The following is a 22,626-nucleotide window of genomic DNA, read 5'->3' as shown; positions in this document are numbered from 1 at the left end:
AAAAAATCTAAACAAAAACAATTTATACTATGAGTGTAGGAGTATTAGGCCAGCCACTCATTATCAGGTAGATCTGATTAGGTCTGCCTGTCAGGTCTACCTGATGGTGTGAGTGTTCATCAAGTGTCAGGTATACGGAATATATGTATTATTTTATTCAGGGTACATAGGATTCTCGTATTCAACAGTATTTTAAGAATTATTTTTTAGAAGTTACACTTGGTAAAACAGAAGTCCAACTGTCTTTTCCATAAAGTCTTGAGTTTTTGGTTTGCAGTATGGTTTCTATTATCTAATAAAAAAAAGAAAAATTCATACCACTTGAATAAACCCAAAGTGTTCTCGAATTATTTCCTAATAATCCTGAGACTGCCAGCATAAGACTGACTAACAAAAACCCATTTTCATCCCTAGGTCTTCAAATTATGAAATAAGATCATTTTGAATTCAATAATAAGACTAAGTCCCTGGATAAGTCATGTTTATTATTCCCATTTAATTATTATTATTATTTTTTAGAAAGCAGAAGTCATCATATAGGTCCAATACATGTAATGGTTCAATTTTTAAGCCAGCAATGATACATTATCTTTTAACTTATTAAGCCAGCAATGCTATTGTTGGTAAACACTGGGAAGCCAGAGGTAAAATGATCTTTGATGTAATTTTCATTTTAAACCAGCAAAATAATGCTGAGTTGAGCATTAAGAACGAGATTAATTACGTTTGAATTTGTCAAATTGAAAATTTAACATTTTGTTTCTCATTATTATATTAATAAAAATAATCATTCTTTTTTGGATTCGAATTAATATTAGTTGAAAATCTTGTAATGATTTTCTTGACATTATTTTATATGTTTAAGTTTTTTCTAGTAGAACCTTCACTAGTTTAAGCTCAGAGACATCGGAATGTTATAGTTTAATACTGTCTCTTACTCGTAACCATACTTGATTTTTTATATTTTGCATTTCTACATCACCTGATTTCATATTTATTTTTATTTTATTATTATTATTTTTATTATTCTGATTCTGATATTTGAATCTGGGATATTTGAATATTATTCTGATTTGATATTTGAAAACAAAGACAAGGACCTCTCAAATTATAGACAAGGACAAACTAAGAACAATGATTTTTTTCATCTCCCTGTTTGGAACTTTTTGGGAGAGAAATATGTACTTTTTCTTGTAAATTGTGTAAATTTTTACCCATGTAAGAAAAATAAAACTACAACTCAAGTTGTGAACCTGTTAATAATAAAATATTATAGACAAGGACAAACTAAGAACAATGATTTTTTTCATCTCCCTGTTAGGAACTTTTTGGGAGAGAAATGGAAAATTCAAATTATGTACCTCTTTTACTGTGTTGAATACAGGCAGGTCTAAGTGTGTTTTTCCTCCTTTGCCTGGAGAGACACCACCAACCACTTTGGTTCCATACTCTATTGCTTGCTTGCTGTGGAAAGTTCCTTGTTTGCCAGTAAATCCTTGGCAAATAACTTTGGATTTGCTGGTGAGCCTCAAGTTGGGTCTGGTGGCAGCATAAATTTCTTCTGCAACTTTTGAACTATTGTTTCTAATAGCAACAAATTGACAAGCTGTAAAAAAATAATAAAATAAAGGAACAAGTTGGGTCTGGTGGCAGCATAAATTTCTTCTGCAACTTTTGAACTATTGTTTCTAATAGCAACAAATTGACAAGCTGTAAAAAAAAAAATAAAGGATGATTAAATGATTATCTAGACATGTTAAGATTTCATCCTGCTACTTGACCTCACCCAATATGGCCCAGATGCCCTTAAATCTCAATACTAACCATGTGCAACCTAATGCTTAACTTCAGTAATCATTTGAGAACTGGGTGAATGCAACATGCTATTACCACTGGCTAGCCTGCAACTTGATCCATGATCTTAATTAGTTATCATCAGTGATATCTGATTTAATGATGATATCATAACCTACACTTAACACTCTTAACAGGCTATAATTATACTCATGCCTTGTTTTTCAACTTTATGACTGATTCTTTGCTTAACTTCAGTAATCATTTGAGAACTGGGTGAATGCAACATGCTATTACCACTGGCTAGCCTGCAACTTGATCCATGATCTTAATTTGTTATCATCAGTGATATCTGATTTAATGATGATATATCATAACCTACACTTAACAGGCTATAATTATACTCATGCCTTGTTTTTCAACTTTATGACTGATTCTTCGTTCTAAATAGTTGCTTATCTCAGACCTGGATAGTAATATCTGACACTTGGAATGTATGAGTTCTGTATGTGAAAAATATCATTTTAAAATAACCTTTAGGACAGACAGATTGACAATTTGTTGAGTGAAAAATATATCATTATTTTGACCTTACCAAAGGTTTTTGAAAATACTCGAGTGCTGACTGCCATCATGAGGGGTTTTGTTCAAAGAAATGCCTATGTACACTGCACAAATGCAAGTAAACTTTAATGAATCACCTTATTAGACTACAAAAACCATTATCAACTGGAGAAGAGAACCACGAAACCTTCTTCTGTAGTTTTCCCTATCACTAGATAAAAAGGAAAAATAAAAATTGGTGTACTTTACAATGCCTATGTACACTGCACAAATGCAAGTAAACTTTAATGAATCACCTTATTAGACTACAAAAACCATTATCAACTGGAGAAGAGAACTACGAAACCTTCTTCTGTAGTTTTCACTATCACTAGATAAAAAGAAAAAATAAAAATTGGTGTACTTTACACCATACACTCCATACACCTATGACCTACAATGTTGCCAACTTGCCAGATCAAATTTTGCAAATTTGCGCAAAGCCGCAAACTCGAGAATATGTATCCGATATCCGGACATCCGGATCATCATACACCTATCGGTAGATCAAAAAAATCTTTTTAGATAGACGTATAATTTCAGGATATCGAATTCATAGAAAAGGAAAAATTCTAGTTCTTCTCATGTTTTTCTGCTCTTTTAATTAAAAATCTTACCTAAATAAGAGCATAATACACTGGAGAGCAATAAATTCGGGGCACCCCTATTTTTTGGTTTTTCTCAAACTGCTGGTGTGTTCATTTTTTTCTTCTTCTTCTTCTTCTTCTTCTTCTTCTTCTTCTTCTTCTTCTTCGGTAAAATCATGTTTTTTTTTCTAAAGCACCTGGTTCAAAAATGGTATAAAAATATTGAGGAGAAAAAAAGTTACACCAACATTTATCTCCAAAAACATGCATTTTCAGCATAAAACTGATTCTTGTTTTTCATTTTTCTTTTTTACTCACAGGGTATGTAGGTATGTGGTCTTGTGGAATAAGTTTTAAACTTTACAGCAAAAAACATTAATAATGGTTTTGCCGAAAAAAAAAATTGAACATTGAGCAGCAGTTTGAGAAAAGCCAAAAAAAAAAGGGTGCCCCGAATTTATTGCTCTCCAGTGTATAAGGTCTGTTTAAAATTTCTCAGCGGAAACCGGATTGAAGGTTTGCGTAAATAGTAGAGCTGGCAACAGTGGTGACCCATAAACTTGGAACAGCTGTTTCTGGGCGAGTTTTAGCAGAACTCCTCCTTTCATTACCACACTTGACATCTGACAACAGTGTTGAAAAAAACCTCCCCCTCCCATATAAACTTGGCTCTCCCCTCAAAGTTCTAAACTAAACTAAAAAAAGTATCCAGAATCCAGTTTTCCCTGTTCGCCTGTTCCCTTCTTCCTTCTTCCCTTGTACTTCTCTACTTCTTCCAGGATCCAGTTCCAGGTTCCCCGTTCCAGCTTTCTTCTTTCGATTTGGACAGATGGATGGACAGTGATCGACTTTAGCCGTATTTAAATATTGTTCCAAGTAAAATTCAGATATTTCAGATATCAAAACCTCCTCGGATAATTTTTACTTCTCTTTTTTAAAATACATAAGAAAAGTCCCTTTACTCCAGCAGTAGGTACTACAATTATGTGGTCATTTTTCTAGGTTTACTTTAAATGGCAACTATTTCAAGTTGTCATTAACCCTTCAAGTCCTGGCGTTACATATATTATGTAACACCAAACACGTGTCAGTGGATTTCGCCTCCAGATGGCTAGACACTAGGTATACGTGTTGAAACTGATAAAATAGATTGTCAAGAAGATGCTCTTTTGTTCTAATTTGGTTTGGCAAATATATTGTTCACAGAGGACTAGTGCCCCTGCACAATGCTTGTTCATACGGTCACTTTGAAGTGACAGAGATGCTTATCAAAGCAGGAGCCAATGTGAATGCCATGGACCTATGGCAGTTCACACCACTGCACGAGGCAGCATCCAAGTCTCGTCTGGAAGTTTGTTCTCTCCTCTTGAGTGAGGGGGCGGACCCTACGCTGCACAATTGTCATTCCAAGTCTGCCATTGATGTGGCACCCACCCGCGAACTCCAGCAAAGACTGTCCAGTGAGTACTTGGAGTGTTACAGTTGTAATCCAGGGGTTTGAAACTACTTGTCATTCCAAGTCTGCCATTGATGTGGCACCCACCCGCGAACTCCAGCAAAGACTGTCCAGTGAGTACTTGGAGTGTTACAGTTGTCAAATCCGGGGGTTTGAAACTAGTGAGAAAGATTTAAAAAGAAGGAGAAGAAAAGAAAAAGCCAGTAGAATAAAGCCAAAAGAATCAAGTCAGTCGGACAAATTGAAAAAGGATTTGAAAGAGAAGAAGTTGGAAGTCAGCCACGCTTAAAACCGAGGCACATGGAAGAAGTTGATTTAAAAGGTCGACCCGACTTGAGTGGGAAAAGGTGTAGTAAAAGAAGAAGCTCTGAGAACGAATCTTATCTGTTAATAAAGTTCACCTTGAATGGGAATCGAACCCGTCGTGACCTAGGGCTTACAAGGCTACCCTCCAAGTTAATTAACAAGGCTGGCGGCTGGCAAGAAAAATCTAATCAAATTGAAAGATGTAAGTCTTGTTGGCTTGCAGTCTAGGAAAATTTAGTAAATTCACATGCAATTATTTGAAGGGGGGAAAGGGGGCAATATTAAATTTATTCTTCTTTTGTTTTTTATCCTTTTCTGGCCTTTTCCTTTCTGTCTGTCCTTTTCACTCCTATGCTGTTAGTATAAACAAGGTATATTCTATTCTATTATTCCTTTTCTGCAGATGAATTCAAAGGCCATTGTCTCCTGGAGGCGTGCAGACAAGGTGATCCGTCCCGTGTGAAAAAGTTCCTGACAAGTGATGTGGTTAATTTTAAACACCCCTACACTGGAGATACTCCCCTGGTAAGAGACCACATGAGTCTAATGTAGAAGTTATTTCATTGCCACAATTTAAAAAAGGCGCGGTGGTAAAACACTCATTAAAAAAAAAAAAAAAAAAAATTTTATGTAAAATGTGTGAGTTAAAAAACTTAGATTACCTACCTATAATATGTATAGTGTTTTATTTTATTATTGATTTTCAAACACATGCATGAGTTATCCTATTCTTTTTTTTTTTTCTTTCTTTTTTTAGGCGCTTTAACACTACGGACAGAGGCTTCGCGCCGACTAACCTTTCTTCAGTAATCATGCCCCTAAATATCCGTGCCCCTAAAAACTAAACCTTAATCCTCCAACACCGTGAGATAGGAAACGTGAGATAGGTAGCCTTTCCTATCTCACGGACACGGAAGTAAGTGCCCCTGAAAGGTCTTTACATCTTCTTTTAAGTGTTTCCATTCTCTCCCGCAGGTTTCTCTCAGCCGGGCACACTACTTATAGACTTGCTCAGTGATGACAAGGAGTTCATTACGGTGGCTGAAGAAATGCAAGCGACAGTCAGAGAGCACAGGGATAATGGGCAGTCTGGAGGTATCTTCTCCCGGTACAATATCATCCGGGTAAGTAGAATAGAATTCAGTATACTTTTGTATTATTAATATTAAAGCAATGAAATTTGATATAATCAAGAAGAAGAAGAAGAGAGAGAGAGAGCTAGAGAAGAGAGAGAGAGAGAAGAACAGATCATGAGATGATATAAGAAACATAAGAAACAAAAAGTGTTCCTGAAAAGTACAGATATGTACTTAGATAGGTGTAAAAAAAGACCATAATGTACGTATCTCAAAATTATTATTCAAGAAGAAGAAAAAAAAATCAGAGATAGTTACTTCAAACGTGATTGATCTGTCATGCCCTAAGTCTGAGGTTCAATGCCAAGAGTTAGCTTGTAATCTAGGCCTTTGTCTAGTCAGCTTGTAATCTAGGCCGATTCCCGTACGGGGCGGACTTTCCTTATCCGTTTAGGTTAAGGTTCGTTCTTGGAACGGCTGGCTTTCTCCTGCGGGACTGTGCTTTAACTAGCAATGAGCTCATTTCAAATTCAACTGTATGATTCCAGGATACACAGCGCTACAAGTGGCGGGCGAAAATTCCAAGAAGCTCCTCCAGGAACCGCCCAGTGTGGTGGATTTAGAATCTCAACTGCTGGAAGCTAGCAAGGGGGGCGATATGACTGTGGTCACTCGTCTGCTGTCTTCTTGTCCTCACATCGTCAACTGTAGGGATTTGGACGGGCGGCATTCTACTCCTCTGCACTTTGCAGCCGGGTACAATAGAGTGGCTGTCGTGGAGTACTTGCTAGCACATGGAGCGGATGTGCACTCCAAAGACAATGCTACGGACAAATGGGGCTTTACTCCCCTCCATGAAGCCGCTCAGAAGGGGAGAACACAGCTCAGTGCCTTGCTGGTAAGCTATTAGTATCCAAAGACAAGGGGTGCGTTTTTTATTTATTTATTTAGTGGTCTATTTCGTAGACCAAAGAAGAAATGGGAAAATTACGTGAATAAAGCTGTTTGCACTTGATAGACAGAACTCTTAACAGAGAAGGTTTTACTGTCCCGAAAAGCGAAGAGAGAAAGAGGGCAAGATGCTATAAACCATACACCTATGACCTACAATGTTGCCAACTTGCCAGATCAAATTTTGCAAATTTGCGCAAAGCCGCAAACTCGAGAATATGTATCCGGTATCCGGACATCCGGATCATCATACACCTATCGGTAGATCAAAAAAATCTTTTTAGATAGTATAATTTCAGGATATCGAATTCATAGAAAAGGAAAAATTCTAGTTCTTCTTATGTTTTTCTGCTCTTTTATTTTAAAATCTTACTTAAATAAGAGCATAATACACTGGAGAGCAATAAATTCGGGGCACCCCTATTTTTTGGTTTTTCTCAAACTGCTGCTGTGTTCATTTTTTTTTCTTCTTCTTCTTCTTCTTCTTCTTCTTCTTCTTCTTCTTCTTCTTTTTCTTCGGTAAAATCATTTATGTTTTTTGCTGTAAAGTTTAAAAATTATTCCACAAGACCACATACCTACATACCCTGTGAAAAGAAAACTCACAGGGTATGTAGGTATGTGGTCTTGTGGAATAAGTTTTAAACTTTACAGCAAAAAACATTAATAATGGTTTTGCCGAAAAAAAAAATGAACATTGAGCAGCAGTTTGAGAAAAGCCAAAAAAATAGGGGTGTCCCGAATTTATTGCTCTCCAGTGTATAAAGTCTGTTTAAAATCTCTCAGCGGAAACCGGATTGAAGATTTGCGTAAATAGTAGAGCTGGCAACAGTGGTGACCCATAAACTTGGAACAGCTGTTTCTGGGCGAGTTTTAGCAGAACTCCTCCTTTCATTACCACACTTGACATCTGACAACAGTGTTGAAAAAAACCTCCCCCTCCCATATAAACTTGGCTCTCCCCTCAAAGTTCTAAACTAAAAAAAAGTATCCAAGTTTTCCCTGTTCCCTTCTTACAAAATCCAATCTCAATCTTCCCTTGTGCTTCTTCCAGGATCCAGTTCCAGGTTCCCCGTTCCAGCTTTCTTCTATCCTATTTCGATTTGGACAGATGACAGATGGACAGTGATCGACTAACTTTTGTGTTTTACCATCTCGGTCACGGTTAGTGTTAATTGAAATTTCATGCTAACTATTCAAGACAGGATTGTAAAGTCAAGCCTTGAACTCAATCTGAATCAGCTGGATGGTAAAGTTGCAGAAAAAAGTTTTCAAATTTTGTGTATTTTGACTATTTTTTCATTTTAAAGTTTACCCAGTGATCATGTGTTTTGAATTTGCTTTTGGTGTTTTCCACCTTTGAAGATTTCCTGTTTTTGAGCACACTACCCCTGAAAGTCATGTATCTCTAGCAAAAATTGTTTGTTTAATTGGTAACCGTACGGTCACTTCAAATGTACTTTGTTGTGAACAATGGCAGGACGGAGACCTACCTTTTCAATGCCAAGTGAGCCATTGTCCCCATCTGCTGCCAATGATCCCCTGAGAGAATTATTTGAAGCTTGTAAAGGGGGTGATCTGACCAAAGTGAAGAAACTGGTCAATCCGCAAACAGTGAATGCGAGAGATACAGCTGGACGCAAATCTACTCCACTTCATTTTGCAGCTGGTAAGTGACCAAGTAATTTATTGTTACTAATTTCTTGAAGGTATTGTATAATACTTTACAAAAATCTACTCCACTTCATTTTGCAGCTGGTAAGTGACCAAGTAATTTATTGTTACTAATTTCTTGAAGGTATTGTATAATACTTTACACTTTAGTGGTCTATTTCGTAGACCAAAGAAGAAATGGGAAAATTACGTGAATAAAAATCTGAGTGATGTTCATAAGCGAGGCAACTGGATATTGTTGTCTGAAAGTGGCCGACCCCACTTGAGTGGGAGGTGAATAAAAATCTGAGTGATGTTCATAAGCGAGGCAACTGGAAATTGTTGTCTGAAAGTGGCCGACCCCACTTGAGTGGGAAAAGGTGAAGAATGCTTCTAATCAGATGGGCAAGAAGAGACATATTACTTCCCATTTACGAGTTGGTTCAATACGAGAACACCAGAAAGCAACCTGTTTGAAATATGTAGGTACTGGTACAGACCTTTTTTGTTGTTATTATCATTTTGATGGTGGGAATCGAAGTTGGAACCTTCTGCATGTGCGTTACCACTGATCTGATTGTGTCTTCACGAAGAAGATCAAACATTACCCCCCACTTAAAAAAAAATCTTGTAAGGCGCTTTAACTAAAACACGCTTTTAATTTGAAGTCAGGCACCTGCCTCGGCGGCGTAGTGGTCAAGGCACTCGCCTGGTAATCAGGAGGGCGTGAGTTCAATCCCAGCCGAGGCATGGAATTTCATCCTCATTTATTTGAGAATTTGACCATGTAATAATGAAGCTCTAAGGGCTAGGTAGCGAACGCCTCCGGCGTTAACCTCGCCTAGTCGTTCCCTTCCTCTCAAGAGTCTATTATTATTATATATTTCACTAAACTCTGATTTCTTATGTGTTCACAGAGGTTTGGTTCCTTTACACAACGCTTGTTCCTACGGTCATTACGAGGTAACGGAGATGTTGGTGAAACATGGAGCCAATGTGAACGTAGCAGATCTGTGGAAGTTTACTCCTCTCCATGAAGCTGCAGCCAAAGGTAAGAGATATGGAAAAATGTCAACAGAAATGAGGAAAATAACATCGAAACATCGAAAGGACTTTGTGTGGAGTGGAGAAATTTTAGGGGTTTTTTTCCGCAAGTTGAGTGTTTCACCGCCGTTTTTTTAAAAAGTTTTTTTTAAAAATTTTTTCCTTTCAAGAATCATAGCCCCCAAAAAGTATAATGTAATTCCCGGATTTTTTTTTTTTTTTTTTTTTTTTTTTTTTTTTTGCAGCATTACTCCAGCATGGGGCAGATATCAACCTGAAGAACACAGACGGAAAAACGGCTCTGGACCTTGCAGTCCCATGTACTCGGGCAGTACTCAGTGGAGATCACAAGAAAGAAGAACTACTTGAAGCAGCAAGAAGTGGCAACGAGGAGAGGCTACTTGCTGTGCTGGATCCATTGAATGTTAACTGCCATGCTAGTGATGGGAGGAGGTCTACACCGTTACACTTGGCCGCTGGGTACAACAGACATAGGGTGGTGCAGTTGTTGTTGCAAAATGGAGCTGATGTTCATGCCAAGGATAAAGGGTGAGAAATTAGATATATAAAACAACTAGAAAAGTTTTATCCTTGGCTTAATATCTTCTATTTTTTTTTTTTTTATAAAGATCTAAAAATATGTAAGTACATATTAACCTCACCCAGCTCTAGTGAGAAGCCAAAAAACAGCAGCTCATAATTGCCCATAATTCATCCAGATACCAACCAGATGCAACGTTGAGCTTGCTTACTGTGCCTAACTAAGGATTTTTCTTTTTTAAATAATAATTTAATGGTTATTTATAATGCTTGCATAGGGCTGAAAAGTCCCAATCTAATCAAATTGAAAGATGTAAGTCTTGTTGGCTTGCAGTCTAGGAAAATTTAGTAAATTCACATGCAATTATTTGAAGGGGGGAAAGGGGGCAATATTAAATTTATTCTTCTTTTGTTTTTTATCCTTTTCTGGAGTAAATTCACATGCAATTATTTGAAGGGGGGAGAGGGGGCAATATTAAATTTATTCTTCTTTTGTTTTTTATCCTTTTCTGACCTTTTCCTTTCTGTCTGCCCTTTTCACTCCTATGCTGTTAGTATAAACAAGGTATATTCTATTCTATTATTCCTTTTCTGCAGATGAATTCAAAGGCCATTGTCTCCTGGAGGCGTGCAGACAAGGTGATCCGTCCCGTGTGAAAAAGTTCCTGACAAGTGATGTGGTTAATTTTAAACACCCCTACACTGGAGATACTCCCCTGGTAAGAGACCACATGAGTCTAATGTAAAAGTTATTTCATTGCTACGATTTATGGAAAAAAATCTTATGTAAAATGGTTGAGTTAAAAAACTTAGATTACCTACCTATAATATGTAATGTTTTATTTTATTATTGATTTCAAACACATGCATTAGTTATCCTATTCTTTTTTTTTTTTCTTTCTTTTTTTAGGCGCTTTAACACTACGGACAGAGGTCGTTCGCGCCGCCTAACCCTTTTTCAGTACTCATGTACTGTTCAGAACTTAAAAAATCTCACTTTGTTTGTTCCATTTCCAGCACTGTGCCGTCACCTCGCCTTATCCAAAGCGGAAATTTTTTAGGCGCTTTAACACTACGGACAGAGGTCGTTCGCGCCGCCTAACCCTTTTTCAGTACTCATGTACTGTTCAGAACTTAAAAATCTCACTTTGTTTGTTCCATTTCCAGCACTGTGCCGTCACCTCGCCTTATCCAAAGCGGAAGGCAATCGTCGAGAGTCTCATTCGTAAGGGCGCCCATCTGAACGAAAAGAACAAAGAACTTCTAGCGCCCATCCACCTAGCCGCTGATTTGGGTCACCTAGATGTACTGGACACACTGCTGAGGCTAGGGGCTAAAGTGAACCTGGTAGATGTGCTAGGACAGACAGCATTGCATAGGACAGCCCGGGATGACAAGACGCAGGCAGTGAGAGTGCTGCTCTCCCATAATGCAGACACGAGTATTGTGTCTCTCCTAGGTAATGATAATAGATTTATTTTATTATTCACTTTCACTTTTACAGTAATCTTCTCTTGTTCCACTAAGTTAAGTACATGCTGTACTTTTCGGGAACTTGTGCTGCTCTCCCATAATGCAGACACGAGTATTGTGTCTCTCCTAGGTAATGATAATAGATTTATTTTATTATTCACTTTCACTTTTACAATAATCTTCTCTTGTTCCACTAAGTACATTCTGTACTTTTCGGGAACTTGCTGTAAGGAATCGCTCTATGCCAGCCTAGTTAGCCTGGAGAGCAGCGCGCGTGCCCTGTAAACTCTAGCGAACATTATCCTAGCTTTCTCCTCTCCTGTCCCCCTTTTTTTTCTTTCAGGACGATAAGACATCCGTTATTATATTTATTTTAATTTTTAAGAAAGAGAGAGAAAGGAAGGATTCAACCTCTCCCCCGCAGCCTCTCGCTCTCGAGACCGTGATCATGCCGTCGGGGCAGGCCGTGGCGCTGTCTACCCCTGCCATGGCAACTCAGCGGGGAGATGGCTGCAGTGCCGCGTTAGATTTGAGCTCGCACTCGGAGTCCGTGACCAGTTTGGACGTCGCGGCCGGACCGGCCACCATCGCCCATTTCCTAACCAGGTGAGAGTTTATTTACTTATTTAGGTGTTAACGGAAGTGTCTAGGACGATCCATAAGAGGAGATTACAGTGGTATGGTCATGTTGAAAGAAGAGATGAGAGCTACATGAAAAGAGTTGAGAGAATGGAAGTGAGGGGGAGAAAAGGGCGAGGTAGACCGAATAAAAGGTGGGAAGATTTTGTGAATCAAGACTTGAATGAGAAAAAATTAACAGGGCACAAGGTACACAATAGGGCTGCCTGGAAGAGACTGACAAGAAACGCCAACCCTATATAAGTAGGAAAAGGCTAGGAAGAAGAAGAAGAATATTCAACTCATATATTATTTCTTTCCGAGATTTTGTGAATCAAGACTTGAATGAGAAAAAATTAACAGGGCACAAGGTACACAATAGGGCTGCCTGGAAGAGACTGACAAGAAACGTCGACCCTATATAAGTAGGAAAAGGCTAGGAAGAAGAAGAATATTCAACTCATATATTATTTCTTTCAGCCTGGGACTGAAGCATTTGCTGGAGCTGTTTGAGCGAGAACAAATCACGCTGGACATTCTAGCTGAAATGAATCATGAAGATCTGAAACAGGTCGGAGTCAGTGCTTACGGATACCGACATAAACTACTCAAGGGCATCGAGAAATTGTGCTCCTCACCAAGTAAGTACAAAGGTGTTTCATCGCCGCAGCAATGGTCTGTGTCGTAGCATCTCCTACATCGAGAAATTGTGCTCCTCACCAAGTAAGTACAAAGGTGTTTCATCGCCGCAGCAATGGTCTGTGTCGTAGCATCTCCTACATATATATAAAAATCTAAATCATGATTTATTTGTGGTGAAGCTGAGAGCTTCTTCACAATTTTTGTGGATATCACAGCATTACTAAGAGCCTCCTTTACTATTTCTGACATATCTATAATTTTACTTTTTACTCTGGTAATGCCGCCACTCGATTAAAGTAGCTACTTAATTGTCCTCACGAGGCTGAGTGCACCCCGAAATCTAAGCACAGAGCCGGAAAATATCTATAATTTTACTTTTTACTCTGGTAATGCCGCCACTCGATTAAAGTAGCTACTTAATTGTCCTCACGAGGCTGAGTGCACCCCGCAATCTAAGCACAGAGCCGGGAAAAAAATGGCCAGCGTGTTACCACTGGGTTAATCATGCCCCTAAATATCCGTGCCCCTAAAAACTAAACCTTAATCCTCCAACACCGTGAGATAGGAAACGTGAGATAGGTAGCCTTTCCTATCTCACGGACACGGAAGTAAGTGCCCCTGAAAGGTCTTTACATCTTCTTTTAAGTGTTTCCATTCTCTCCCGCAGGTTTCTCTCAGCCGGGCACACTACTTATAGACTTGCTCAGTGATGACAAGGAGTTCATTACGGTGGCTGAAGAAATGCAAGCGACAGTCAGAGAGCACAGGGATAATGGGCAGTCTGGAGGTATCTTCTCCCGGTACAATATCATCCGGGTAAGTAGAATGGAATTCAGTATACTTTTGTATTATTAATATGAAAGCAATGAAATTTGATATAATCAAGAAGAAGAAGAAGAAAGAGAGAGAGAGAGAGAGAGAGAGAGAGAGAGAGAGAGAGAGAGAGAAAAGAACAGATCATGGGATGATATAAGAAACAAAAAGTGTTCCTGAAAAGTACAGATATGTACTTATTTATATAGGTGTAAAAAAAGACCATAATGTACGTATCTCAAAATTATTATTCAAGAAGAAAAAAAAATCAGAGATAGTTACTTCAAACGTGATTGATCTGTCATGCCCTAAGTCTGAGGTTCAATGCCAAGAGTCGACAACAGTTTTGCTTCTTTGTCTAGTTAGCTTGTAATCTAGGCCATGGATTCGATTCCCGCCCGGGGCGGATTTTATCCTGATGAGATAATGTTCGTTCTTGGAACGGCTGGCTTTTTCCTATCCTGTCCTCATTCTCTCGTCAATTTCGCGACGATAAGACCTCAGTAGCTACAGTTTCCTTCCAGTTTTTTTTTTTTTTTTAATACATACTTATCTTAACCTATATTGTCTTTCTCGTCCCAGATCCAAAAGGTTCAGAATCGTAAACTGTGGGAGCGCTACGTACATCGTAGAGCGGAGGTGGCAGATGAGAATGGAGGCCAGGCACACGAACGTATGCTATTCCATGGATCTCCCTTTATTAACGCCATCGTACAGAAGGGATTCGATGAAAGACATGCGATCGTAAACTGTGGGAGCGCTACGTACATCGTAGAGCGGAGGTGGCAGATGAGAATGGAGGCCAGGCACACGAACGTATGCTATTCCACGGATCTCCCTTTATTAACGCCATCGTACAGAAGGGATTCGATGAAAGACATGCCTATATTGGAGGCATGTTTGGTGCAGGTAAGCGGGTCTGGCTGGGGGACGTTAAACAGGGAGTAGACCAGCTTAGTATGGCTGGGGGACTTGAAACAGGGAGTATACCAGCCTGAATTTTCCCTTGCTAAACAAATAGAAAAGGTTGAGTGCGAAGGGCATCCACTCATAAAATTTGTGGCCAAAATCAAATGTCAGCCCGATTATCACCCTAGTTAGGGCTGATTGAAAGGCTGGCAAAAAAACGCCGACTCTGTCTTTACAAAAGAAAAAGCAAAGAAAAAGAAGAAGAACATGTACTATGGTACATTAACACCACACAATGTCAAACATGGAGCCAATGTGAACGTAGCAGATCTGTGGAAGTTTACTCCTCTCCATGAAGCTGCAGCCAAAGGTAAGAGATATGGAAATATGTCAACAGAACTGAGGAAAATAACATCGAAAGGACTTTGTGTGGAGTGGAGAAATTTTAGGGGTTTTTTTCCGCAAGTTGAGTGTTTCACCGCCGTTTTTATTTCGTAGCAATTAAACAACTGCTACATTAGACTCATGTGGTCTGTGTCGTAAGATGCATATCCCGTAGTAAGTCCCTCATCAGATGGGCGATAAGAGACACAATACTTCCCATTTGGACAGTGGGTCAACACGAGAACACCAGAAAGATGAACCATTGAAATATTTGCAATCGAAAAACGAGTACAAATTTTTGTCGATGGTGGGATTCGAACCCGGGATCTTCTGCATGGCAAGCAAGCACGTTACCTCTGGACTAACCGCGCCGTATTTAAATATTGTTCCAAGTAAAATTCAGATATTTCAGATATCAAAACCTCCTCGGATAATTTTTACTTCTCTTTTTTAAAATATATAATTACTTACATTGCATTGTAAATAATAAATTACCGTAAATCCCCCAGGCAAGGCAGACATTGTCCGTCTACTTCTGCAGCACGGTGCAGACCCCAGTAAGAAGAACAGGGACGGAGCCACACCTCTGGATTTGGTGCGCGAGGGAGACCAAGACGTGTCGGATTTACTGCGCGGGAACTCAGCCCTGCTGGACGCGGCCAAGAAGGGAAATCTAGGCCGAGTCCAGAAGCTACTGACGGCGGATAATATCAACTGTCGCGACGCTCAGGGCCGGAATTCCACGCCGCTTCATTTAGCTGGTGAGTTCTATGAGACTTTTTTAAGGGGCAGTTGAAAAAATGTTTGATGTCGTGTAGACAGCCCTTGCAGAGGTTGCATTTGATATTTGGGTCTATTCTGTGCATGAGCCCCCCCTGTGAAGTAGCTGAGAATGTTGGAAGATGGGGAGATTGCTACAACAAGTTGAAAAAATGTTTGATGTCGTGTAGACAGCCCTTGCAGAGGTTGCATTTGATATTTGGGTCTATTCTGTGCATGAGCCCCCCCTGAAGTAGCTGAGAATGTTGGAAGATGAGGAGATTGCTACAACAACAAGAATAACATGAGACTTTTTTCCAGTTATAGCTGGTGAGAAGAGGTACAGGCTGTCCCATGCATAAGGACAGATCTTGCTATGTGTGTCATAGGTATGTAGTATTTGTGTCAAAGGTTTACATATAATATGTCATTCACCATTAGGCCATTTTTACTTTCCTTATCCTATAGGAAGGGAAGTAATGTATTCGGCAACCTCCGCTCCGTGCCCGAGTGGGTATTACACTAGACTTGCACGCCGGAGATCCCGGGTTCGAAGTTTTTTCAGCTCTGTGCTTGGAGTTCGGGGTGCACTCGGCCTCGTAAGGACAATTGAGTAGCTACTTTAATCGAATATCCACAAAAAGTTGTGAAAAGGCTCTGCTTTAACACAAATAAATTCACGATTGGATATTTTGATTTAATATTATTCTATGCATTTCAGACATCTTCTCATGTGTCGAGTAACGCTGGGCAAATCCTTCCTCCAGTTCAACGCAATCAAGATGGCCCATGCCCCTCCCGGACATCACTCTGTCATGGGTAGACCTAGCTCAGGCGGGCTTTACTTTCCCGAATATGTGGTTTATCGCGGAGAACAGGTGAGCCTTTTTATCATTATGACCTTTATTTTCACTATTTTACTTAGGTTATTTTAATCAATGGATACTTACAAGTATCCATTGATTAAAATAACCTCAGTAAAAAAGTATTTACAAAGGATGTCAAAATTAAATAAATTCATTAATAGTGACTTTATTTTCACGTCAATACAATCGTAAGAACGGCACACATTACCCATCTATCCCGGAACAAACAATGTTCCGTTTATCGCGGAGAACAGGTGAGCCTTTTTATTATTATGACCTTTATTTTCACTATTTTACTTAGGTTATTTTAATCAATGGATACTTGTAAGTAAAAGTAAATGGATACTTACAAGTATCCATTGATTAAAATAACCTCAGTAACAAAGTATTTACAAAGGATGTCAAAATTAAATAAATTCATTAATAGTGACTTTGTTTTCACGTCATAAGAATACAATCATAAGAACGGCACACATTACCCATCTATCCGGGAACAAACAATGTTCTTAAGGATAGGTGGGTTTGGGATTTTGAATAATTACAGCCGACATCGACATTTTCCTTGGAGTCAGCCGTCGTGAGGGCCATTTTGTCTTGGACTTCGTGGTAGCCTCTTGACGGAGGAAACGGGTATTATTATTATTTTGACCTGTGTTGAATAAGCTCCCTTCTTAAGCTGGGGCGTAAACTAGTCCCTCAAATTCTACTCGGGTTTATTCTGCACCCCAAAATGTAGCTGGTGATGCATGCAGTCATGGTCAGTCATCCAGCCTCACACCACGCTCAACGATACTGAACTTGAGTGTTCCTTGGAGGAATTTGGTGTTTTTACGAGTTAGCTGAAACTGGGGGGTGGGATGGCCTTCAATTCATGAGGAACTTGTTGGATACTGTACTGCAGCTGAAATCACATTGGCACCGTTCAATATTGTAAACAGTTTTTCACTTTACACTGTACCATTTATAAACTTTACAATGACCTTTTCTTTTAAAACAGATCCTTTTTCTTCTATTTTCGCAGGCATACCCCGAGTACCTGATAGCTTATCAAATAGTCAAACCTTCCTCTGAATGTGCGGACGTCAGGTGAACACCCTACGAGCAAGCACCGTGCAGTGTGTAACCAACGCTCTTTACACTTCCTCGGTAAATTTTAAATGTAAGCTATGCAATTCTTTTATCCTCCCCCCTTTCTATCTCTCTTGTCATTAATTTAGAAATACGAATAAGACAGTGGGGAAAACTCTGGGAAAATATTCGGGTTTTTCTTGTCGCCAACTACCTACTTACTAGAATAATTTACCTTGTCTATACTGCCAGATTGGGACTGAAAGGGTATTTTATGCAGCAATAATAGTAGGGGAAAAATCTTCCAAAAGCACTCGATCAAAAAAGGGAAAAATGTACACAAAGACTGATGAACTGGTGTACTTTTCCATAAATTGCCTTAAATTCGATACTGTTCGTACTATAAATCGTACTCCCTAATCAGGTATAGCTAAAGTGAGTTTTCAAAGCAATACCTGCAGTAAAACTTGATATTTCTTACTAATTTTGTAATTTGTAATTTATTTGTACAATTTATTTGACATCAAATACATAATATGAGTACAATGTATAGGTAAAGATAACAGTATTATTTATGTATTTAAAAAGATAAGAAAAAAAAAGCAGTGTACTCTTCTCACACTAAGAGGAAAAATTCCCCTTGTTTTGTGAGAAGTAGTTCGACTATAAAACTGATGAACTGGTGTACTTTTCCATAAATTGCCTTAAATTCGATACTGTTCGTACGATAAATCGTACTCCCTAATCAGGTATAGCTAAAGTGAGTTTTCAAAGCTATACCTGCACTAAAACTAGATATTTCTTACTAAACAATGGGAAACCAGTATAAGTGGTGACCTGGTGACTTAACTTTAATTTTAAAACAGTCCTGTTTCATTATTACGACCCAACTTAATGGAAGTTAGGGTTCTAAGGTTCATACACATTTCTTCTAAGGGTTCTAAGATTCTTATTTGCTGGTCTTCTCCCTTTCGTTTCTAATCTTGTCCCTCGACTTTCTACCGACTCCAGTTTTAGCCTATTGATGTACAGTAACAAATTATTTGTATAATATTTATATTGAAACTTTATTATCTTTGTGATATACCTACCGATTAATTCAATAAATAAAAGATTACTTTTTTTCTTCTTTTATTTTATGCGAAATCATGTTTATTTCTTTTTGTAGATTATTTATTAGAGATTTTTAAAGTTTCAGTGAGTTATAAAAGAGTTAGATCCTTAGTATAGTGAGTTAGGACCTAACTCATTGAGTGAGTAGTCCATTGAAGGCAATTCTCTTTTCTAACTCACTCAAACTTTACAAATCTCCAATAGTCAATAACAAGCTGGGCCCGTCCTTCCGGTAATTCTTTGAAGCGCTTTAACTCTGGGATACCAGGTCGTTCACGCTGTATAAGGTCTTTACTAAGTTTAAATATTGAATGAATCAATCTGATTGGCTAAAAAGTTTAAAATCAACCAATCAGATGCCCTCATCCAATAGGTAAACTTAAACCAAGTTTAAACTCATGTGATCTGATAAAATTAACCTTTGTCACTGGTAGAACATGGTCATAAAATTGCGAAATTTGCATATTTTTGAGCAAATTCCATGATTTCGTCAACATTTGCTCAAGAAGTTCTTACTCAAGATTCTTGTTAATATTAGTGTAATTCATATGCCTAATTTTTATCAGAATAATCCAATTTTCATCGTAAAATTCATGTAGGTGTCTCATGAAATTTGGAGGTTTATACCTAGTTTGTTTGGTAATTATGACTCAAGGGTATCTAGTACAACTTTTTGGCTTTTTAAATTTGACTTGTTGAGTTTTTAACTTATAGGCCATGATATTATGTGCGTAGATGACCACCTACCACCTACATGTCCACATTTACCATTTTCATAGGTAATTAGGTACCTAAATATATACGGTTATTAATAAATTATTATTTGATAGGTATCTATACACATATAGTATCTACATCTACCTATCAGATGTTATATTAATAGCTACCTATGTTTCATAGGTAATTAGGTACCTAAATATATACGGTTACCTATTAATAAATTATTATTTGATAGGTATCTACATCTACCTATCAGATATCATTTTAATAGCTACCTATATCTGAATTCTTATTTTATCTAGGTAGTACTTATTTTTCTCTCTGATATCGAGATCTCTGTTGACATTGGAATGGTTTGTTGTTGTTTTTCAACTGGACCATATCAAATTGTTCATGTCCTGTTGGTTTACCTGGTGACCTGGTGTTAGTCATTACCCGCCAAGTGAGTTAGTATTACTCACTTTGCTGATGAGAAGGTGACTAAAACGGATCACTAAAGTTACACTACCAGTCCCGATTCGATATGCCAAATGTAGATCGTCTGAATTGCAGTTTTCAGTCACTTGTTAAATAAAATGATAATAATTAGCGACTTGTCACTTAGAATACTAAGTGCTAAAGTGCTGAACCCAACAACCCAGTGCACTATATTTTACATAATTACGTGATCTTGCATTTTGCACCGTAATCTTAAGTCAATTTATTGTTTTTACCAGTGCCTATCTCTTGTTTACGAGAATCCCGGATTCTCGATTTCATTTCATGTTCCGTTGGTACTAGTTAGGTACGTTTCTCACGTTTGTGGTATAGGTACATTTGTCACTTTGTACCTACGTAGGCATAGGTAATTAGGTATCTTAATGCACATTAAGCTATAATTAAATTTTCCAGAAATTTTCTGGGTGTGATTTTCAATAACTTAACGCAAATATTGTAGAAATCGTTAATTGGTTCAATTGGTCACAGTTACCTTTTTCTCACCTCATCCGATTCGATATGCCAAATGTAGATCGTCTGAATTGCAGTTTTCAGTCACTTGTTAAATAAAATGATAATAATTAGCGACTTGTCACTGAGAATACTAAGTGCTAAAGTGCTGAACCCAACAACCCAGTGCACTATATTTTACATATTACGTGATCTTGCATTTTGCATCGTAATCGTAAGTCAATTTATTGTTTTTACCAGTACCTATCTCTTGTTTACGAGAATCCCGGATTCTCGATCTCATTTCATGTTCCGTTAGTACTAGATAGGTACGTTTCTCACGTTTGTGGTAGGTACATTTGTCACTTTGTACCTACGTAGGCATAGGTAATTAGGTATCTTAGTGCACATTAAGCTAGAATTAAATTTTCCATAAATTTTCTGGGTGTGATTTTCAATAACTTAACGCAAATATTGTAGAAATCGTTAGTTGGTTCAATTGGTCACAGTTACCTTTTTCTCACCTCACCCTAAACACCCATTCCAAGGTGGCTAGGAGAATATTTTTCGCTCTACTCGTAAATCTAATCTGGATTGTTAAGGCTCCAAAAAGGGTTTCATTTTCCCTTCAAAAAGGGTTTCATATTTCCCTCCAAAAAGGGTTTCATTTTTCTCTCCAAAAAAGGGTTTATTAGTAGCACGAGTAGGTATATTGAAATCGTGTACTTAACAGATTCAACTTGGTCTAATTCTTTCATTAATTTATCATTTTTTATATCACCGCAGTTTCATCAGTAGGAAGATGATATATTTTAGATAGATACCTGAACAATATACATACCTAAGAACTACATATTTATAGGTCCATCACTTAGGTTATTCTAGGTGATTCTTTATATATTAAGTAGGTATGTACCCACCTACGTACCTACATTAAATACCTATGTATAGCTAATCGAGGATTATCATCTTGGTAGGTATAGTTTCTTATCAGGATTACCTACTCTCTTCTGAGATGGTTTGTTTTGTCAGATAAGTGTGCAGGCAGGTATGTAGATAGATACCTATATCAGTTCACTTAAGTTTCCTCTTTAACTTAGTGATACTGATGACTTTATCAGAACTATTTCACAATTTATACAATCAGTAAGTAGGTACATACCTAGGTAGGTAAAAAAAAATGTGTTTTTAAGATTTAAGGCATTTAAGCGGTAGACAGTATAGATTTAGCTACTAGAAATCCCTAGGTTAGGTACCTACCTAGATGTCATGTAAAGTAACCAGTTCACTTAAGTTTCCTCTTTAACTTAGTGATACTGATGACTTTATCAGAACTATTTCACAATTTATACAATCAGTAAGTAGGTACCTACATACCTAGGTAGGTAATAAAAATTAAAAAAAAAAATGTGTTTTTAAGATTTAAGGCATTTAAGCGGTAGACAGTATAGATTTAGATCGGTATCTACCTACCAGAAATCCCTAGGTTAGGTACCTACCTACCTAGATGTCATGTAAAGTAACCGCAGTTCTGGTAACACTGATGACCATAACGGCTCTCTCATTGACCAATGGATTAAATAGGTATGTACTTGCTAGTAATGTCTCAATTTTATTGGATTAGTTATTCATGTTAAGAGGAGTTAAGAGGAGATAAAATAGAGAAATGTTACATATTATATTATGTAGAATAGATAACTACATGTTAAATCTTAAAAACACATTTTTTTTTTTTTTTTTTTTTTTTATTATTATCTAGGTAAGTACCTACTTACTGATTGTATAAATTGTGAAATAGTTCTGATAAAGTCATCAGTATCACAAAGTTAAAGAGGAAACTTAAGTGAACTGATATAGGTATCTATCTACATACCTGCCTGCACAGTCTGCACACTTATCTGACAAAACAAACCATCTCAGAAGAGAGTTAGGTAATCCTGATAAGAAACTATACCTACCAAGATGATAATACTCGATTAGCTATACATAGGTATTTAATGTAGGTACGTAGGTGGCTACATACTTAATATATAAAGAATCACCTAGAATAACCTAAGTGATATACCTATAAATATGTAGTATTTAGGTATGTATATTGTTCAGGTATCTAAAGTATATCATCTTTCCTACTGATGAAACTGCGGCGATATAAAAAATGATAAATTTATTAATGAAAGAATTAGACCAAGTTGAATCTGTAAAGTACACGATTTCAATATACCTACTCGTGCTACTAAGATACCTACCTAACGAGTAAAGTAGGTACAAAGTACCACCTAGGCATGAATAAGGTACCTACCTATGAACTATAGGCAAATGCAAAT

At 37.7% G+C, this 22,626-nt stretch overlaps 2 protein-coding genes and 2 long non-coding RNA genes across 5 annotated transcripts in view; 3 read left to right on the top strand and 1 right to left on the bottom strand.

Annotated features, from left to right (window-relative positions):
* LOC103506896 (succinate--CoA ligase [ADP/GDP-forming] subunit alpha, mitochondrial) overlaps positions 1-2,796 on the bottom strand; it is a 12,911-nt gene extending 10,115 nt beyond the window's left edge. Inside the window, exons 1-3 of one of the 2 annotated variants that reach the window (XM_008471318.3) lie at positions 2,613-2,796; positions 2,390-2,453; positions 1,362-1,606 (exon numbers count right to left, since the gene is read on the bottom strand). In XM_008471318.3, the coding sequence (XP_008469540.1) occupies positions 1,362-1,606; positions 2,390-2,429 (285 nt within the window). In that variant the 5' untranslated portion in view covers positions 2,430-2,453; positions 2,613-2,796. The other variant, XM_026821890.1, reaches the window with a different exon arrangement.
* A 1,335-nt stretch (positions 2,797-4,131) lies between these two features.
* On the top strand, positions 4,132-17,753 carry LOC103506904 (tankyrase-like; the record flags this gene model as incomplete). The annotated part of the gene is made up of 19 exons (XM_026821886.1): positions 4,132-4,444; positions 5,150-5,287; positions 5,722-5,874; positions 6,341-6,661; positions 9,346-9,482; positions 9,700-10,019; positions 10,289-10,323; positions 10,608-10,729; positions 11,178-11,469; positions 11,879-12,089; positions 12,582-12,742; positions 13,411-13,559; positions 14,139-14,202; positions 14,346-14,488; positions 14,718-14,835; positions 15,359-15,610; positions 15,949-15,997; positions 16,330-16,486; positions 17,496-17,753. Coding segments are annotated over 19 exons (3,204 nt in total), but the record flags the coding sequence as incomplete, so codon positions are not given.
* Positions 10,608-11,062, top strand: LOC113466452. The gene is made up of 2 exons (XR_003390840.1): positions 10,608-10,729; positions 11,028-11,062. It is a non-coding gene; the product is annotated as an uncharacterized LOC113466452 (long non-coding RNA).
* On the top strand, positions 14,757-15,489 carry LOC113466451. The gene is made up of 2 exons (XR_003390839.1): positions 14,757-14,835; positions 15,359-15,489. It is a non-coding gene; the product is annotated as an uncharacterized LOC113466451 (long non-coding RNA).
* Positions 17,754-22,626: the final 4,873 nt, after the last annotated feature.

Source organism: Diaphorina citri, unplaced genomic scaffold (assembly GCF_000475195.1).
Source record: "Diaphorina citri unplaced genomic scaffold, Diaci psyllid genome assembly version 1.1 scaffold271, whole genome shotgun sequence".
Classification (NCBI taxonomy): Eukaryota; Metazoa; Arthropoda; class Insecta; order Hemiptera; family Psyllidae; genus Diaphorina; species Diaphorina citri.
This window is presented reverse-complemented; position numbering and strand designations above follow the sequence as displayed.